The 16,726-nt window shown below is 40.4% G+C and overlaps 1 protein-coding gene across 1 annotated transcript in view; it reads left to right on the forward strand.

The window, feature by feature from the left end:
- The window catches only part of ddx41 (DEAD (Asp-Glu-Ala-Asp) box polypeptide 41), a 45,144-nt gene that overhangs the window by 2,392 nt on the left and 26,026 nt on the right, over positions 1–16,726 (forward strand). Inside the window, exons 2-6 of the mRNA XM_043714545.2 lie at positions 531–608; positions 3,696–3,852; positions 5,157–5,231; positions 8,006–8,066; positions 13,351–13,487. Coding sequence (XP_043570480.1) covers positions 531–608; positions 3,696–3,852; positions 5,157–5,231; positions 8,006–8,066; positions 13,351–13,487 — 508 coding nt within the window. The remainder of the gene's footprint in view (positions 1–530; positions 609–3,695; positions 3,853–5,156; positions 5,232–8,005; positions 8,067–13,350; positions 13,488–16,726) is intronic.

Genomic DNA, 16,726 nt, shown 5'->3' on the forward strand with positions numbered 1-16,726 from the left:
CTCTGCAAACCAATGATCCAAACAACGGAGCTAAACTGATTTCACCATGTATTACTATTACACCCAAGGGGTTGTTGAAATCTGAGAAGTGCTGAGGTTCACTGGAGTTTTCAAGACTGAAATTTGTAGTTTTGTTTTGTCAAGATGGACATAAAGGAATGTCAAGGAGAAAAAACACAGATAAATTGAGTTGATGTACAGATTAGCCGTGATCTGCTGAATTGTGGAACAGGTTTGAGAAGTTGAATGATTGAACTCTGTTCCCTTGATTCTCTTCCCTTCAAATTGCTGGAAGTACAGGTGAGATCTTGCTCAGTGCCTATGACAGTGCTGTGCCCTGATATTTTTAAACTCTAACGCTTCCACAAGATAGAGCTCAAATTCAGAAGGGCAGCATGTTGTATACATTATGCTGATGGTTCCTCAAAGGAAAGTATTTACTCCAGTCCCCATGACATTTCACCGAAGGCAGTCTCTGGTGAAGGAGTAACTGCTTTATCTATCTTGTGACAGGCTATCTTGTGTTACAGCGTACGCTGCCAGAGGATGAGGAAGAAGAGGAGCAATACGTTCCATACGTTCCTGTCAAGCAGAGGAAACAACAGTTGGTGAGTGTTCCGTGGATTTGTGAGACTTGAGTCTGAGCAGAATAATTTTATGAAGCTTGACTTTCTCTTACTATTATGTGGTTTCTTTCTTATCATTCCAACTTCAATGTTTTTTTTTGGTATGCTGAGGAGATAGTAATTTCCTCTAACATCTATTGAAATTGAACCCTTTTGATCTGACATCATACTGATGAAACTGTAAAACAAATTTTTCAAACCATATACCCACTTTCAGGGCCAAGTAGATGAGGTGAGAAAATAGCCAAACAGCTACCAAGTTCAAGATTATGTTGCAAAGCCCTGAAAACTTTCAGTCGCGAGAGGGAGAGGGCTAGGGAGAGATTGGAGTTCACAGAAGATTTTACACAGAGGAGAGTCATTCGACCTGTTATGTCCATGCCCCCTCTCTGTAAGAACAATTCAGCTGATCTCATTCCCTTACCCTATCCCCTGCCATTTTATTTCCTCTTCAGATAGTTATCCACTTCCCTTATAAAAGCCATGACTTAATCTGCCTCCACCATACTCGTGGGTAGTATATTCCAGAATCTTGCCTCTTGCTGTTTAAAATAAAAATGTTTCCTTCATATTGGCTTTTATATTTTCTTTCCACATTGTGTCTGTGTCCTCCAATTTTCTCCGTATTGACTCTGCTGAAACCCCTTGTGATTTTGAACATTTCTATTAAATCTTCTCTCTAAATTCTTCATGGACACAAAGCTCAGGTTCTTCCTTCTATCCACATAATTGTACCGTCTTAACACCCTTGGATGTGTTGCCAAATTCCGAATTAATTAGCAAATTTATAGAATTGGATCCTATTTACCAACCTCTGAGAGACAGGACCGGAAATGATATCATCGACCACAACAAACCAAGACAGATAAATAGCAAGCAGGGCAGAGTACTGGGGGATCATTGATGATGTTGCCTAGCATGGTGACGAAACGTTTGAGAACAAATCTACAACCTAATTTACCTACATATACTGTTAACCTCCCGAATACTGCACCCCTTTGAGAATTGTACCCTTCAGTTGTTTTGCCTAATCTTATCCTTTACCCAAACATATGATTAAATTTAAATTTAATCTACTACTTGTTTGTTCATTTCACATCTTGCCCCTGTCCTTTTAGACTCTATGATCTTCACAGTTATGCAGTACTTCCAAGTCTTCTGTGATATACATGAGTCAAACTTCTTCTTGGCACATCCAGTCTAGGTCATAAATATATATCAAGAAAAGGAATGCCCTGACTACTGAACCCTGGGAAATATCATTCCTCCAAACTGAGGAGCAACTTTCCTTTAATTCAAGGACTTTAATCTTACTGACAAAACTCTCATGTTTCTCATTGCTAACAATAGTCTGGTGATAATAACACTAGATTAATAATCTCGAGTATTTCAGTAATGCTGTGTGAATGTGTGTTCATATTGTAGTAGCAGGGGTGATTTAAACCGATAAGTGAAGGATTCTGGAGTAAGGTCGAAGACTCAATAAGAATTATCGTGAGATTAATGGTTTGTTGTAAAAGTCCATCTTGTCCACTAGTGCTGTTCAAGTAGTGGAAGAAATCATTGTCCTTTCTCAGTCAAGCCTACATATGTACCTATATGGCAATATGGTTGACTTTGAACTGCCCTTGAAATGGCTGAGCAAGCAACTCAGTTGTTAACTGTTGATCTTTTCAGAAAAAAAATCAGAAGAGAATAAAACTGGAAGACTTGCCTGTCATTGATTTTGGCACCAGAAACAGTAAAGTACACATTTCTCGTCAACCTTATATTGCCCTCCAGACTAAATCCATCGACTTGTGTATTGCAAGGATCGTTTCACAAACTGGCCAAGAAACATTGTCATATTCATTGAATACTAACATGCAGACTCAGTCCATCATTACCATTCCCAGCATGTGATGTCCCAATTATGGGGCAGTCCTAGCAGAGGGGGCAGTATGGAGATATAAGAGTCAGGAGGGAGTTATCTTGGGAGTCCAAAACATTTGGCTCTGGACCCCATGAAGTCTCATGGCTTCAGGTCAAACATGGCAAGGAAGTCTCCTGATTACCATCTGCGATTTTCCCTCAGCTAAGGAATTAGTAATCCTCTATGTTGACCGTCAACCAGAAGAAATATTGAAGGTGCTGAATGCAGTATGTGTGGTGATTAGGTGAGAATAACATCATATTTCAATATGATGTTCTCCAGTGTTGAATAGACTCTCACTGGGATCCTCTGAAAAATGTGTGGCTCTGAGCTCCAGTGAGTCAACAGGTTGTTGTCAGGAGAAACACACCTTCCTGTCAAACCATGTACCCATTGCATAGAATGGAACTTGGATCCACTGTGTGGAATGCTTGCCCTTGGACATGGTACAACAAAGATTTACTGGGTTTAGAGAGTTTCACTGTGATGAAAGGTTGAGTAAATTTGAGTGATCTTGTTGAAACAAAGAATGTTTTGGTGAGTTGAGAGGTTGTTTCTCCCAGCTGGGAAATCTAAAACATGAGTTGCCAAAAAGATTGCCATTCAAATCTAAATGTTAACTGCTTATCTCTCCACAGTTGCTGCCACCCGAGTGAGTTTCTCCAGCATTTTCTTGTCTTTACCTCCGATCTCCAGCGTCCATAGCACTTTGCTTTTATTCTCAGACATTGGGACACAGTGAGGCAATAAAACTTTTCTTTACTTGAAGGGTTATAAATCCTTATCATTCTGTACCTCAGAGGGTTGTGGATACTTGTTCAGTGTACTCAAAGGGCCATGTAATCCACTTCTCTGATTTCTTACGTTGTTCTGTTCTTAGGTTTGTTTGTGTGCATATAGTGCAAGGAGGGTAACTTTGGTTTCTTGTTTAGCCAGTACTGTTATTGTTCCTAAATGTTGATCAATCGGTTTTTTTTTGGACTGACTTCTAAAGATTGCAGTGCAATGCTCAAGTGGGCTTTGAAATATATAGATCTGAAATGAGTGATAGGAAAAACCATTGGGTAAAATAGTCCCTGGAACATGAATATCATGTGATGGTTTGACTCTGTTCCTTTCTGCTGGTTGGAAACTGATAGTTTTCTATGTGCAACCAGATGGAGAAGCTGGTGCGGATACGTAGGAAAGTTGCCCTGGATGATAATCAGGACAGTGACAGCGACCTCAAAGAGGATGATGGCGATGGCCCTCTGGGACCACGGTCCAATATCAGCCTGCTAGACCAACACCAGCAGTTGAAAGAGAAGGCAGAAGGTACAGCATTTCTATCCCACTAAACATGTCAAGCAGACTTTGGGAAATGTATATTCTGTCGGAGGAAGAGTTGGTCTCAGTGATCAACTTGACATTCAGTCTTTCATGCAATGTAAGATTTGGGCAGTTTAACGCTCAGTGTGATATGGGCCAGACAGTCTGACAGTCAGCTTGGGAATTGGAGCAGTCTGTCACCAAACATAGGGGCAGTCGGATGTCCACGATGGGAGCTGGGGCAGTCCGACATTGTGTTTGATGTGAGAGAATGAACACTGACTGCAGGATATAGATGCACACAGTGCAGAGTCTCCACCAAGATAACTACCACTAAAAGTGCACTCATCCCATTTTCCTGCAGTTGTCCATGTTATTAAATGTTATCATAGAATGCCTACAGTGTGAAAGCGAGCCATTTGACCCATTAAGTCCACACTCACTCTCCCAGACCCACCTCATCCCTGTAACCCTCCATTTCTCATGGCAAACCTATCTGACTCCCCTGGAAAGTTTGGTCAATTTAGCATGGCCAATCCACCCAACTTGCACATCTTTGGATGATGGGAGGAAAATAGAGCACCAAGAGGAAACACAAGCAGACATGAGGAGAATATGCAAACTCCACATAGGCAGTTGCTTGAAGGTGGAATTGAACACCGGTCACTGTGAGGCAGCAGTGTAAACCACTGAGACACCGTGTTACCCTCTTTTTAAGGCAGTCAGGAATTATTTCAAGTGCTCATCCAAATATTTTTTAGATGTTCTAAAGTTTCTGGCCTCCACTACCTTCCCAGGCTGTGCATTCCAGATTCACCTTCTGAACAAAATTGTTTCTTCCAAAAACCCCTCTGTATCTCCTGCCCCATCGCCTTGACTGATGCCTTCTCATGATTGATCCCTCAATCAAGAGAAACAGATGCTCTCTATTTACTCTGTGCATACTCCTCATATATACCTCAATCATGTCCCAATGATATGGGGTAGTCTGACACTGAGTGCGGAACGTGATACATCCCAATACTCAGCTTTTCAGTGCAACACTGCACAGTATGGGGCACTTCAGTAGGGACTGTGGATAAGGGCCAATCTGAGACATTGCAGGATTTAGGCCAGTCTGGCGTCAATAGTGGGATCTGTGGCATTCCAGCAAGAGCTATGGGTTATTTGGCTGTCTGTCACTGACTGTGGGGGTGGATGTAGTTTAAGAACAATTCAATGAGGGTAGCATTAAATTCACACTTTTTTTTCATGATGTCGAAGGTTTTGAATCTGGATTGAAGATGCCTGCTCACAATTCTGTTTTGCAGCACGTAAAGAATCTGCTAAAGAGAAACGATTAAAAGAGGAGGAAAAAATTCTAGAGAGTGTTGCTGAAGGCAGAGGTCAGTTTAATTGTTGTAACATTTGGAAAATGAATGTCTCATCAAATTAACACAGTTGATTGTCTGTGTTAATGTTTATGTTCTTTCCACTCTTGACTCCATTTTCAGCAGTCTCCCTTGATTCCCACCTTGCTTCCATATCTCCCTATTTTCACCTGCCTCCATCCAGTTCTGTTTCAAAAAAAAAGTGGAAAACCGAAGAGTTTGTGTCCCCTGGAGTTCTCCTGACAGACTCATGAAGCTCTGGAATTCCAGTTTGTTAAATGTTTTTCTCAAATGTAATGACAACAAACTGCATATGACTGACTGTAGAATGGAAACTTAAGGATGTTATCAAGATTCTTTGAGATTCATGCATGTTTGAAAATTCTAATTTTAGAGTAAATGTGAAATGCAAGAAAATGAGAGTCTGCCCTGCAGTCTGAGAGGTGGAGAAGGAAGACAAAGAATGTCAGAATAAAACACTGAGAGAAACAGAGGGCTTTGAAAGGAATTATCACTCTACTCATGAGCAATCACCATTTTGCTTTAACCTAAAGTCTACAGACTAAAAGATCTCATATATATCTATACTGAGATAGTTAATGTCTGATTTAGGGAGGGCAAATTATCTGCTTGGTTTCTTGACCTTGAATGCCATCAGGTTCGCCCTGATGGAATTGTGTCTGATGTGTTGTGTTTGTGCAAGTGTCTGATGAGGATCTATTTCAGACTTACCATTGTTCTTAAATTGTTTAAAGTGTGTTCACTGCTGATTTGTGTGACCAGGATTTGGGAGACTTTTCATTTCTTCACTCGTGAGACATGGGCATCGCTGGCTGACCAGCACTTATTGCCTAACTCGAGTTGCTCTTGAGAAGGTGGTGGTGAGTTGTCTTCTTACAAGGCTAGTCAGGATGTCTGTTTTTGTGACTGTGCTAATTAGCACAGCAAGATAAAGTAAAGCAAGGCCAGGCAGGGAAACTGTGAGCAAGCAGGTAGGTGCTAAGAAAGCACCTGAGATGCTGCAAACTCAAGTTGGTATCTTGTCATCACTGCAGCCTTTTGATGCAAGTTGCTGGTGTACCCTGAAATGCAAATCAATGCTTCCATAGCCAGTGCATATTAACATGGTGATTAAGTTGAGATGAGTTGGCAGCTGGCGAATACAAATATCTATGAAGGAGTAGCACGTTTGTTGATGTCCGAGACCACTGTTGAGATTTTGTTGGCTGATGTGCAACATGGAGGTCATTCAGAGCAAGTGGCAAGCTGAATGCGCTAGATATATGGTCTGCTTTCCTGTCAAGTTTTCTAGATGTTTAACTTGTTTGGCAAGATGAGAACCTGATTGTTAGTAGATGTTAACACCAAAACACAAGGCATTTGACAATCAATAATGACCATTGATTGGTATCACACACTGCCTAGCGAAAAGCTCACAACAGCACTTGTGAACAGCATTAAGGGTGAAGAGATCATCTTGACATTGTTTAACCTGATTCTGTCATACATGTTGCCAAATTACTCAAACCCATATAAGTTCTGTCTATCGTTTTGTTTTCAGTTTAGCAGTTTGTAATAATAACTTACTGAAATTTTCATTCTCCAGTCAGTCGCGTACAGTTTGCATTTGAGAAGAGCTTTTCTTGAACCTTTCCAATCTTTCCATTAGCAATGAAGCTAGCACTGAACATAGCAAAATGCCTCTCCCTCACCAAGACAACATACATTATTAATGTTACATCCTTGGACCAATCAGTCACACCTTCAGTTCAATGTTGTAACATTATATTTGCTTTTGTCACTGCCTGAGATGATGAAATTGCAATTTTATCCACCCAAAAGCTTCGGTCTCATTGATACTTTATTTTCTCAAGTATACTGCCTTTTAATAAGTAACTTTTATAATTTGTTTCTTCTACTAAATTCTGATATACGCATTTACAATAAGTTGCATTTTGCTTCTGTCATCCCATTGATTTAGCTTATCCATATTCCTTGGGAATGATTTCATGTTGATTAGCATCAATTAATTTGGCAACATTTGCAATCTTGTGTAGATGGGACAATTTACCTGCTTCTAGAGACATTTTGCATCTTGTCAGTTAGTTGTTATATGGAGTAGAACCTCTAATTTGTTCTTCTAATTCTGAAGTGTCAGAATATTTTTGTTTGATAAGAAAGATTGTTTTTCCTTTGTGTAGAGTCATATAATTATGTGGCACATAGGGCCATTGAGCCTAGCATCCTGTGCTGCATCTTTTAAACAGCCACTGATTTCTTAGCTCGCTCTTTTTCCTTAGTCCTGCAAAGTTTTCAAAGATGTGTCCAATTCATTGTGAAAATGTATTTGTGAATCTGCTTCCATCCATTTTTAAGGCAGTGTAACTCACTGTAATAGATATATCCTGATCATATCTGTGGTTCTTTTGCTGATTTTTTTTTCAGTCTTCTGGTTACTGGTCCTCTTGCCACTGAGAACATTTTTCTATTTTCCCTTGATCAAAATCCCACAATTTTGGATATAGCTGAGAATATCCCCATTTCCTTCCCTGCGAAGAAGATATTGTGGGGCGATAGCTATGCTTGTTGCACAGTTGCTGGGAATGTAAAAATGTACATTTGTTATAGATCATTCTTAGGCTTCAGCTTCTGGAGAACTCGCTTGACCATCAATGCTTTTTTAAAAAAAAATGTCTCGACATAATCCTACCACAGCAAATCATGCGTTACATTGCTGAAAGGGAGACATTGGCAAGCTGTCTTAAACAATGTTTTCACTTCTTTTGTAGCATTGATGTCTGTGAAGGAAATGGCCAAGGGCATAACCTATGATGACCCAATCAAAACCAGGTAGGCATCTGTGCTTCCTGATTTGAATTCTACTGTTATTTCTTGCATTGTTAAGAATCTGTAAAATTGTGAAAATCCACTTCTGTGCAAAATACCATTTAAGTTATAAATTTAATATTTGACATAAATTAAATCTGAGATTACACAATACGAAGAAAATGAGCCAATAAGCAAATAGAAGCACATTTTGTTAGTGAGTTTTAGAAGATGAAGATAAGCAAAGATTAATTAAGGAAAAAGTTAATTGACAAATTTAAGGGGTTGTCATTGATGTTTATGTGGATTTTGAGAAAGTGATGCTAATATATCGGATAATATACTTGTTAAAAACTGCCTCTGCATTCTTCCCCTAATTCCGCACCATGCTATCCAATCTAGCAGGTCCACCCAACCTGGAGCCTGCTAAACTGCAATTTTCCTTCCTCAGTTGTAGTGGGTATGCTCTCCTTGCCCACTTGTTGGAACCCAATCCAGTGGTTTGGCTATTGCTTAGCTTGCTTTACATCCAGCAGGTATGCCCACTTCACTCTTTTAAATGCATTATTCAGCTTCCTCAAACTCAACACTTGTGTCCTAGACCAAAGGCAAGATATGATACTGCTGTTGTGGTCCATCTGTAGTCATATGTATCCATATCACATGATTGCAGAAATGACCAGGTCACTCTTGGCACATTAGAGCAAGTTGCAGCAATTATACTAACAATGTAGACCTACTTGGTTGAACAAACACTTGTGGTGACAGCCCTAAAAGCATCTGTCCACAAAAGATATCTGAACTAGTGAAAGGATAGCAATAGACTGTTCTTCAGAAATGCTAATTGAACTGAAATTATTGTCATAGGGATATTACAGTCAAACCTTAATTGTTTTGTTTCTTTTGACATTGTGTTCAGCAGAGTGGATTCATTTCCTCCTTTCCACACCTTCATTTATATAATTTTGATGTCTCTATTTCTACTTTCTTGCCATTAGGGCTGTATTTGTCTTTTGCTTTGGGTACCCTCACCATCTTTTTAACTTGCTTCTTCTCCCTCTTTGTTATCTGCATAAAAAATAACATTTTCCAATCCCTTTTAGTTGTGAAGAAGAGTCATATTGAACTCTAATTGGTAACTCTCTTTCTGCTGTTAGGTGCTACCAGAACTGCTGAGATTTTCCAGCATTTTCTGATTTTATTTCCGATTTCCAACATACACAGTACTTTTATTTGAGTAGAAGTTAATCCGGTTGTCTCCAGGATATATGAAATGGAGTGTCTGAGTAATTCAGGACCCTATTATTACAAACTTTGGTTGTTAATTCAGCTCAAATGAAAGAGGTGCAGCACTCCTTTTTTAGCCAGCTATATACAGACCACTTCTGCAGCTCTATATTCTACTTGCAAGATGATGAACCTTAGATATGTTCTCTGCACTAGCTTGACCCTGGGACAAACTTCCAAGATTAGATTAGATTACTTACAGTGTGGAAACAGGCCCTTCGGCCCAACAAGTCCACACCGCCCCGCCAAAGCGCAACCCACCCATACCCCTACATTTACCCCTTAACTAACACTACGGGCAATTTAGCATGGCCAATTCACCTGACTTGCACATCTTTGGACTGTGGGAGGAAACCGGAGCACCCGGAGGAAACCCACGCAGACACGGGGAGAACGTGTAAACTCCACACAGTCAGTTGCCTGAGGCAGGAATTGAACCCAGGTCTCTGGCGCTGTGAGGCAGCAGTGCTAACCACTGTGCCACCGTGCCGCCAAGGTCTGCTCTGGGCTGTTTTTCCTCTCTAACCTTAATCCCCTATATCACTGCCTTGCATCCCACCCTTGCCTTTGCCCTCTTCAAAGACCCCTTGTTTCCTTACCCTTCCCTCACATCCCACCTTATGCTTGCCTCCTTGTCCCTTCCCTTTCTTTCCCCTTCTCTTGTTTCCTCCTCCTCGGTTTAGTGAAAAACAAATCGTGTTCTACTAATCCTTTAGAGGTCATTGGGGGAGCAACAAGTGAGCAAGGGTGACTAACAAATTGAACCTGTAGGTGTGGTGTTATTGGATTTCCAAAAGGCATTTGACACATTGCTACATCAAGGGTTACTACTCAAAGTAATGGCTCATATTATGGGAGGTTACATTTATATTTCCCCTCAGGATGACGAATGTTGTTGGCAATGCCAGCATACATTGTCTATCCCAATTGCTCTGGGTAAAGATGATGGTGAGCATCATTCTTGAACTGCTGCAGATGTATGTATACGCATAGGGCTGTTAAGAAGGACGTTTCAGGATTCTGACCTCCATAATAGTGAAGGAAGACAATATAGTTACAAGTTAGGATGATGTCACGTGGACCACTACTTAGATGCAGTGAAGTTCTCATCCATCTGCTGCCCTGTCCTTCTAGGTTGTCGAGGTTGTGGGTTTGCATTTGCTTTTGAAAGAGGTTTGTTGAGTTGGGCAATGCATCTTGAGGATGGCAGGCACTGCTGCTGTTGTGCACTGGTAGTGATGGGAGTGAATGTTGAATGTGGTGGATGAGATAACAAACAAATTGAAGGAAAATATCAAGAATTACATTTGGAACACATTTTCCTATTCATAAACCAACAGAAACATTGGATTCATTAAGTCAGTTAGAAGAAGAATACAACTTGAATGTTTTACTAGCATTTTGTGTTAGTCTCACATTTCCAGCATTTGCAGTATGTTGCTTTTTTTAAAACTCAGTGAGTCATGAGGCTGTATAGATTTGAATACTCAAGAAATTTCATCACAATCCTATGTTTCCTTCTTAATGGTGTCACTGCTCTTGCAAACTTTGGAACAGCTTCTTTAAAATCCTGATTGAGTCTGTGTGATTACATCCATATTGTTAACAGTTTAAAGGAAAATGGTGAAAGGATTGGTATGTTGAATGTGATAGATGGGTAATTAATCAAGTGGGCAATTTGTCCTGCATGGTATTTTTGAGTGTTCTTGGAGCTGCAGCCGTCTCGGCCCGTGAGAGTATTTGAACGGATAAAGGATAGGTTAGCTGGAATAAGATCACTGCAAAGAAAGGCGAGGAGAGTTTTTTTTCTGCAGATGATTATGTTTGCATGAAGTTGATGAAAGGAGACTATTGACCTCCATGACTTTATTTTGGACAATTGCACTGACATGATGTTTTTAATGGAACTGTGTAGGAGGTATAGTTGGTAAGTTTGCAGATGACAGCAAAATTGGAGGTGTAGTGGACAGTGAAGAAAGTTGCATCAGAATGCAATGGGATCTTGATCAGATGGGCCAATGGGCTGAGAATAGCAGACAGAGTTTAATTTTAATGAATATAAGATGCTGCATTATAGAATGACAAATCAGGGCGCAGCCTATTCACTTAATGATAAGGTCCTGGGGAGCGTTGCTGACCAAAGAAACCTTGGAGTGCAGGCTTATAGTTCCTTGAAAGTGGAGGTGCAGGTAGATAGGATAATGGTATGATTGCCTTCATTGGTTAGAGCATTGAGTGTAGGAGTTGAGAGGTCATGTTGCGGTTGTACAGGACATTGATTAGGCCACTTTTAGAGTATTCTGTGCAAACTGATCTCCATATAGGAATGATGTTGCTTACCTTGAAAGGGTTCAGAAAAGATTTACAAAAGTGTTCCAGAGTTGGAGGATTTGAGCTATAGGGAGAGGCTGAATAGGCTGGGACTGTTTTCTCTGCAGCATCAGAGGCTGAGGGTTGACCTTATAGAGGTTTATAAAATCATGAGGGGCATGGATAGGGTAAATGGACAAGATTTTTTCCCTGGGGTGGCGGAGTCCAGAACTAGAGGGCATAGGTTTAGAGTGAGAGGAAAAAGATATAAAAGGGACAACTTTTTCACGCAGGGGGTAGTGCGTGTTGGAATGAACTACAAGAGGAAGTGGTGGAGGCTGGTACAATTACAACATTTAAAAGGCATTTGGATGGGTACGTGAATAGGAAGGGTGAAGAGGGATATGGGTGAAGTGCTGGCAATTAGGACTAGGTTAATTTAGGATATCTAGTTGGCATAAATGAGTTGCACCAAAGGGTCTGTTTCCCTGCTGTACATCTCCATAACTGTAATTTTGAATTGTGTGATTGTTTTTATGCAGAAAGATTAAGGCAGGTGATGATTAGTCTGCTCCTAAGCCAGCAAAGTAAACAGCTTGTGAGGCCTTGAGCTTTTTTTTCAAGTTGGAATTGCAGAATGGGTAGGGTCAAGCTCCCACAGAACCAAGATTTTTAGTTTTAGCTTTCAGTCTCAGTTGCTGCTGGGGTGGTGATGCTGGATGTGGAAGCTGTTTTTTGCTTTGTGTGATACAGCTAAAAGCTTGGGTTCTCTTGTTGCTTGAATGACACATGAGACAATCTGTTTTCCTGAATTTGCCTTTGCCAATGGTGTGTTTGTGGGATGTTACTATATTGGAACAGTTACTGGTAAGTAGTTCAATAATGTATTATTATGTTATGTTTTCCAATAAAGCTATTATTCCAATTTCTTCTTTCTTTGTTGGCTTTTAACTTAATGTATGAATGAAGCGTATTTTGCTTCAAAACTGGTGGTTTGATCAGTCGAAATGCATCTGGACTTGCCTTTAAAATGAGAAAATGTTCGGGCCTAGGCTTTCATCTTAATGTTTTGAGGGGGTTTGGTCTGATCCAAGCAATTGGCAATGTCAAAATTCCTTCCTTAATTGAGTATATGCTTAGTGAAGTGCCTTAAGATGTTTTTCTTTGTTATTATTGCAGCTTTAAGGGGAAAATCTGAACCACACTAAAAGGGACATTGTTAAGGTACGAGAGAGATTGGAGCATTTGTTTTATATTACTCCAACATTAATAATAGTTATTATAGTTGGAATATTTTGGTTTCATGATTCTTTACAGTAACAATTTATCCTCCGAGTCTTTAGTAGTTTGTAAAGGATTCTGAATTGCACAGCTGTTTTTTTCCAGAGTGGTAGGTGTCCAGAGCGCACTGCCAGGGGTGGTGGTGGAGGCAGAAAAAGGATATTCTATTCAGATATGACAGGGTGGTTAAAGGACTTCTAGATAAGCACACAAATATTGCAAGGGATGGAAGGATACGAACCACGTGCAGGCAGAAGGGGCTACTTTAATTTGGCATCATGCTCAGTGCAACATTGAGGGCCAACGGGCCCATTCCTATGCTGTGCAGTTCTGTGTTTCAATTTCAAATGCACAGAATTGCATTTGAGTTTGAATGATTGAATTGCCTAATGCAGGCATTGTCACCATTAATGTTGGTATTTCTTTGCAGCTGGAACCCACCACGGTATATACGCAATATGCCCGAAGCCCGCAACGAGCGTGTGCGGAAGAAATACCACATCCTGGTGGAGGGGGAGGGCCTGCCTTGTCCTGTCAAACATTTCAAGGAAATGAAGTTTCCACCAGGTAAGAGTAATTGAAACATTGAGGTGTGGACACAGGGATTGGACCTGGCAGGAAGACGGTTAGAGCTTGAGGTAGAGATTAGGGACTAAGTCTTGCTTTAGGAGAACAGGAGACATTGAGGGAAAATAGCTCAGTCGCTGATGGAGCAGTGAATATGAGCTAAGCAAGGACTGGCAACTAAGAGTTTTACCACCTCAGGATTCCTGCAAGCTACCTTGTCAACAAAGTTTTTTTTAAACCATGTAGTCACTATTGTAAGGCAGGAAATGTACACCTAATATAAGATGTATGCAAATAATAATCTATAGTCATAAGGTTTAAAAAGTTATGTTTTGGGCATAATGTAGGGGTTATGTAATCTGTTCTACAGTTTGCCTACTGCAAACTTGAGTGTTTTGATTAGAACAAAGATGGTTGGTGATTAAATGGGACCCAAATTGTCTTCGAATCATGGAGATGTACAGCATGGAAACAGACTCTTCGGTCCAACTCATCCATGCCAACCAGATATCGTAACCTACTTGGAAGAAGGTGTACTCTGTGAGACAGTGGCAGCAGTCTTCGAGTTAACAGTCTCTAATGTTCCAGAAAAGTGTTGAGAATATTGGTTTGCAAACAATTGTGCTTCAACCTATCTATTCGGCCCCATGATCTAACAGAGTTTGGGTCTCAGCATCTCTGTCCACATACCAGGGCCATGTGCCTCATGTTACGTTAGTGATAGGCTTTAAGATGGAAAGGATACAGAGGAAGCTAGTGAGATATTAGGTTACAGGCTTCCCGAGAGAGAGAGAAAGCAGTTAGAAGCTGAAAGCCTCTCTGGCTCACTGTGCTGGCAAGTGGTTGGAAGATCGCTTTTGGATTCGACTCCCTTCAGTCATTTGTATGTATTGTGACTGCTACTTCCAAAGATGAAAGGGCAGAAATGAAATTGACCAGGCTCTGTCATTACATTCAGACTGATTCAGCAGTGGTCACCAACTTCCTGATTGCCCAACATTTTGACTTCAGCATTCTGAGATAAGGCGACCATGAGTCAATTTCAAGTAACTACAGACTCCTAGAAAGAATACTTCAGCATAAAAAAGTATTTGGTCAATCTAAATCTAGATCAGATGACAGCAGGTTATAGTCCAATGTGTTTATTTGAAATCACAAGCTTTTGGAGCATTGCCCCTTCGTCAGGAAAAGTGCGACAGTAGCACGCAGACACAGAATTTATTGGCAGAGAGATCAAAAGATCATAGAAATGGTGTGAGTGGAGTGTTGACAGGCTGAATAATAGTATTATTACTGGCCTGTTGACACTCCATTCACACCACTTCTATGATCTTTTGACCCCTCTGCCAATAAATTCCGTGCCTGTATGCTTATCTCTCACTTCACCTGATGAAGAGACAACACTCCGAAAGCTTGTGATTTCAAATAAACCTGTTGGACTACAACCTGGTGTCGTCTGACTTCTGACCTTGTCCACCCGAGTCCAACACGTGCACTCCACATCCATCTAATTCTAGAATCTGTTCCACTTTGGTTTGTACTGCTTGCAGAGATACAGGATCCAAAATAGAAAAATCAAATTGATGCAGTGAATTAATCAGTCAGGATGCTCACAATATTGGATAATAACGATTGATATTTCAAACTCCAATGCTGGATCATATTCAGGGTGGAACCTAGCTTCAAATGCCAGCTGTCTTCCCAATGACATCAATTCTACCCAAGTGTGAAATGAAGGAATTGAAATCCACCAAATGTTAAAGATTGCAACCCTCTGGAATCTGCCATTTTGCTATACTATTATGTATTGTCTTTAAAAAGTTGTCTGAGTTGGGAATTGTTTCTACAATTCTCATTTTTGCTAGCCACTGCACAGAGTAGATGAAAATGTGTTATAGCTGGAGATCTGTGATGTTGGGAGGCAGTGTGAGAGTAAGCATTTATGGTTAGACTTGTGCCTTGTAATGTTTTACTTATTATGAAGTTTCATTAAGATCCAGACACTAAGCACTTCTCAACCACCTGCTTCTATTGATGAGTGTCTGATTTAAACATCAGTGATGGAAAATTGGTGCCACAGATCAACTGAGATGTTTACTGAAATTTCAACATGTTTGAAACGTATGCAGAAAGACTGGGCACTGCAAAAATTGCATTGTTATCAAATATTTTTGATTTAACTTTTTTTTGAATGGTTTAAGCACTGAAACTGGCCACATAGCTAGTCAAACCCATCCAAACTGTCTGCAAGGTAATTTGGCTTGACACCAACCCTGCCCTTTTCTTGTAGCCCTGCACATTTTCTTTTCCCTTCAGTTACTTATACAATCCTTTAGAAAACCTGGTCGAATCCACCTCCACAGCGTTATGAGACAGCTCATTCCCAATCCTAAACTCTCACCAAGTATAAAGGTTTTTTTTCCCTTTTTAGTTATTTGGTATCCTCTGGTGCTCAATCCTTCCATCAATGGGAACAGTTTCTTAACCTAGCTACCGTTCAGTCATGATTTTGGGCATATCTCCTTAATCTTGTTCTCTCTAAGGAATACAACCCCAATCTCTATACAACCCCAACCTATCTATATAACCAAACTTTCTCATTCCTGGAACATGCTTGTTAGATCTTTTCTACAACTCTGTAAAGTTCTTATATCCTTCCTCAAGTACAATACTCTGAATTGATCACAATGCTTGCTTTCATGCCACACCAATGTTTTACAAAGCTTACTTGCTTTGGACTCAGTGTCTTTTGTTTATGGCATGCCATTTGCTCTTTTAATCTCAATGTGCCCAACACCTTCAGTGATGTGTAAACAAGTACTCCCAAAGTCTTTTGCTCCTGAAACCCCTTTAGAATTTTATCCCTTTGTTTATATTGCTTCTACCTGTTCTTCCAACTGAAATATACCATTTCACGCAGTTTAAACTTGGAAAATTGGAGCAGGAATTGGTCTTTCAGCCCACCAAGCCTGCTCCAACATTCATCGTGATTGTGGCTAATCCTCCATTTCAACGCTATACTTCTGTTCTCTGCCCATAAAACTTGACACCTGTTGTCTCCAGAAATCTCCATTTCTTTGTTAAACATTTTTATTGAATTGGTTTCCACAGCCTTTTCTGAAATTTCAGAGCTTCATCAAACTCTGGGCAAGAAATTTCTCCTCATTTCAATCCAAAATGGCCTACCTCATAGTCTGAGACTGTGACCTCTCTGTTTTGGTTCCCTGGCCAGGAGAAAC

This window comes from Chiloscyllium plagiosum, unplaced genomic scaffold (assembly GCF_037043375.1).
Source record: "Chiloscyllium plagiosum isolate Xiang-an unplaced genomic scaffold, Cpla_swu_hap1 HiC_scaffold_25, whole genome shotgun sequence".
Classification (NCBI taxonomy): domain Eukaryota; kingdom Metazoa; phylum Chordata; class Chondrichthyes; order Orectolobiformes; family Hemiscylliidae; genus Chiloscyllium; species Chiloscyllium plagiosum.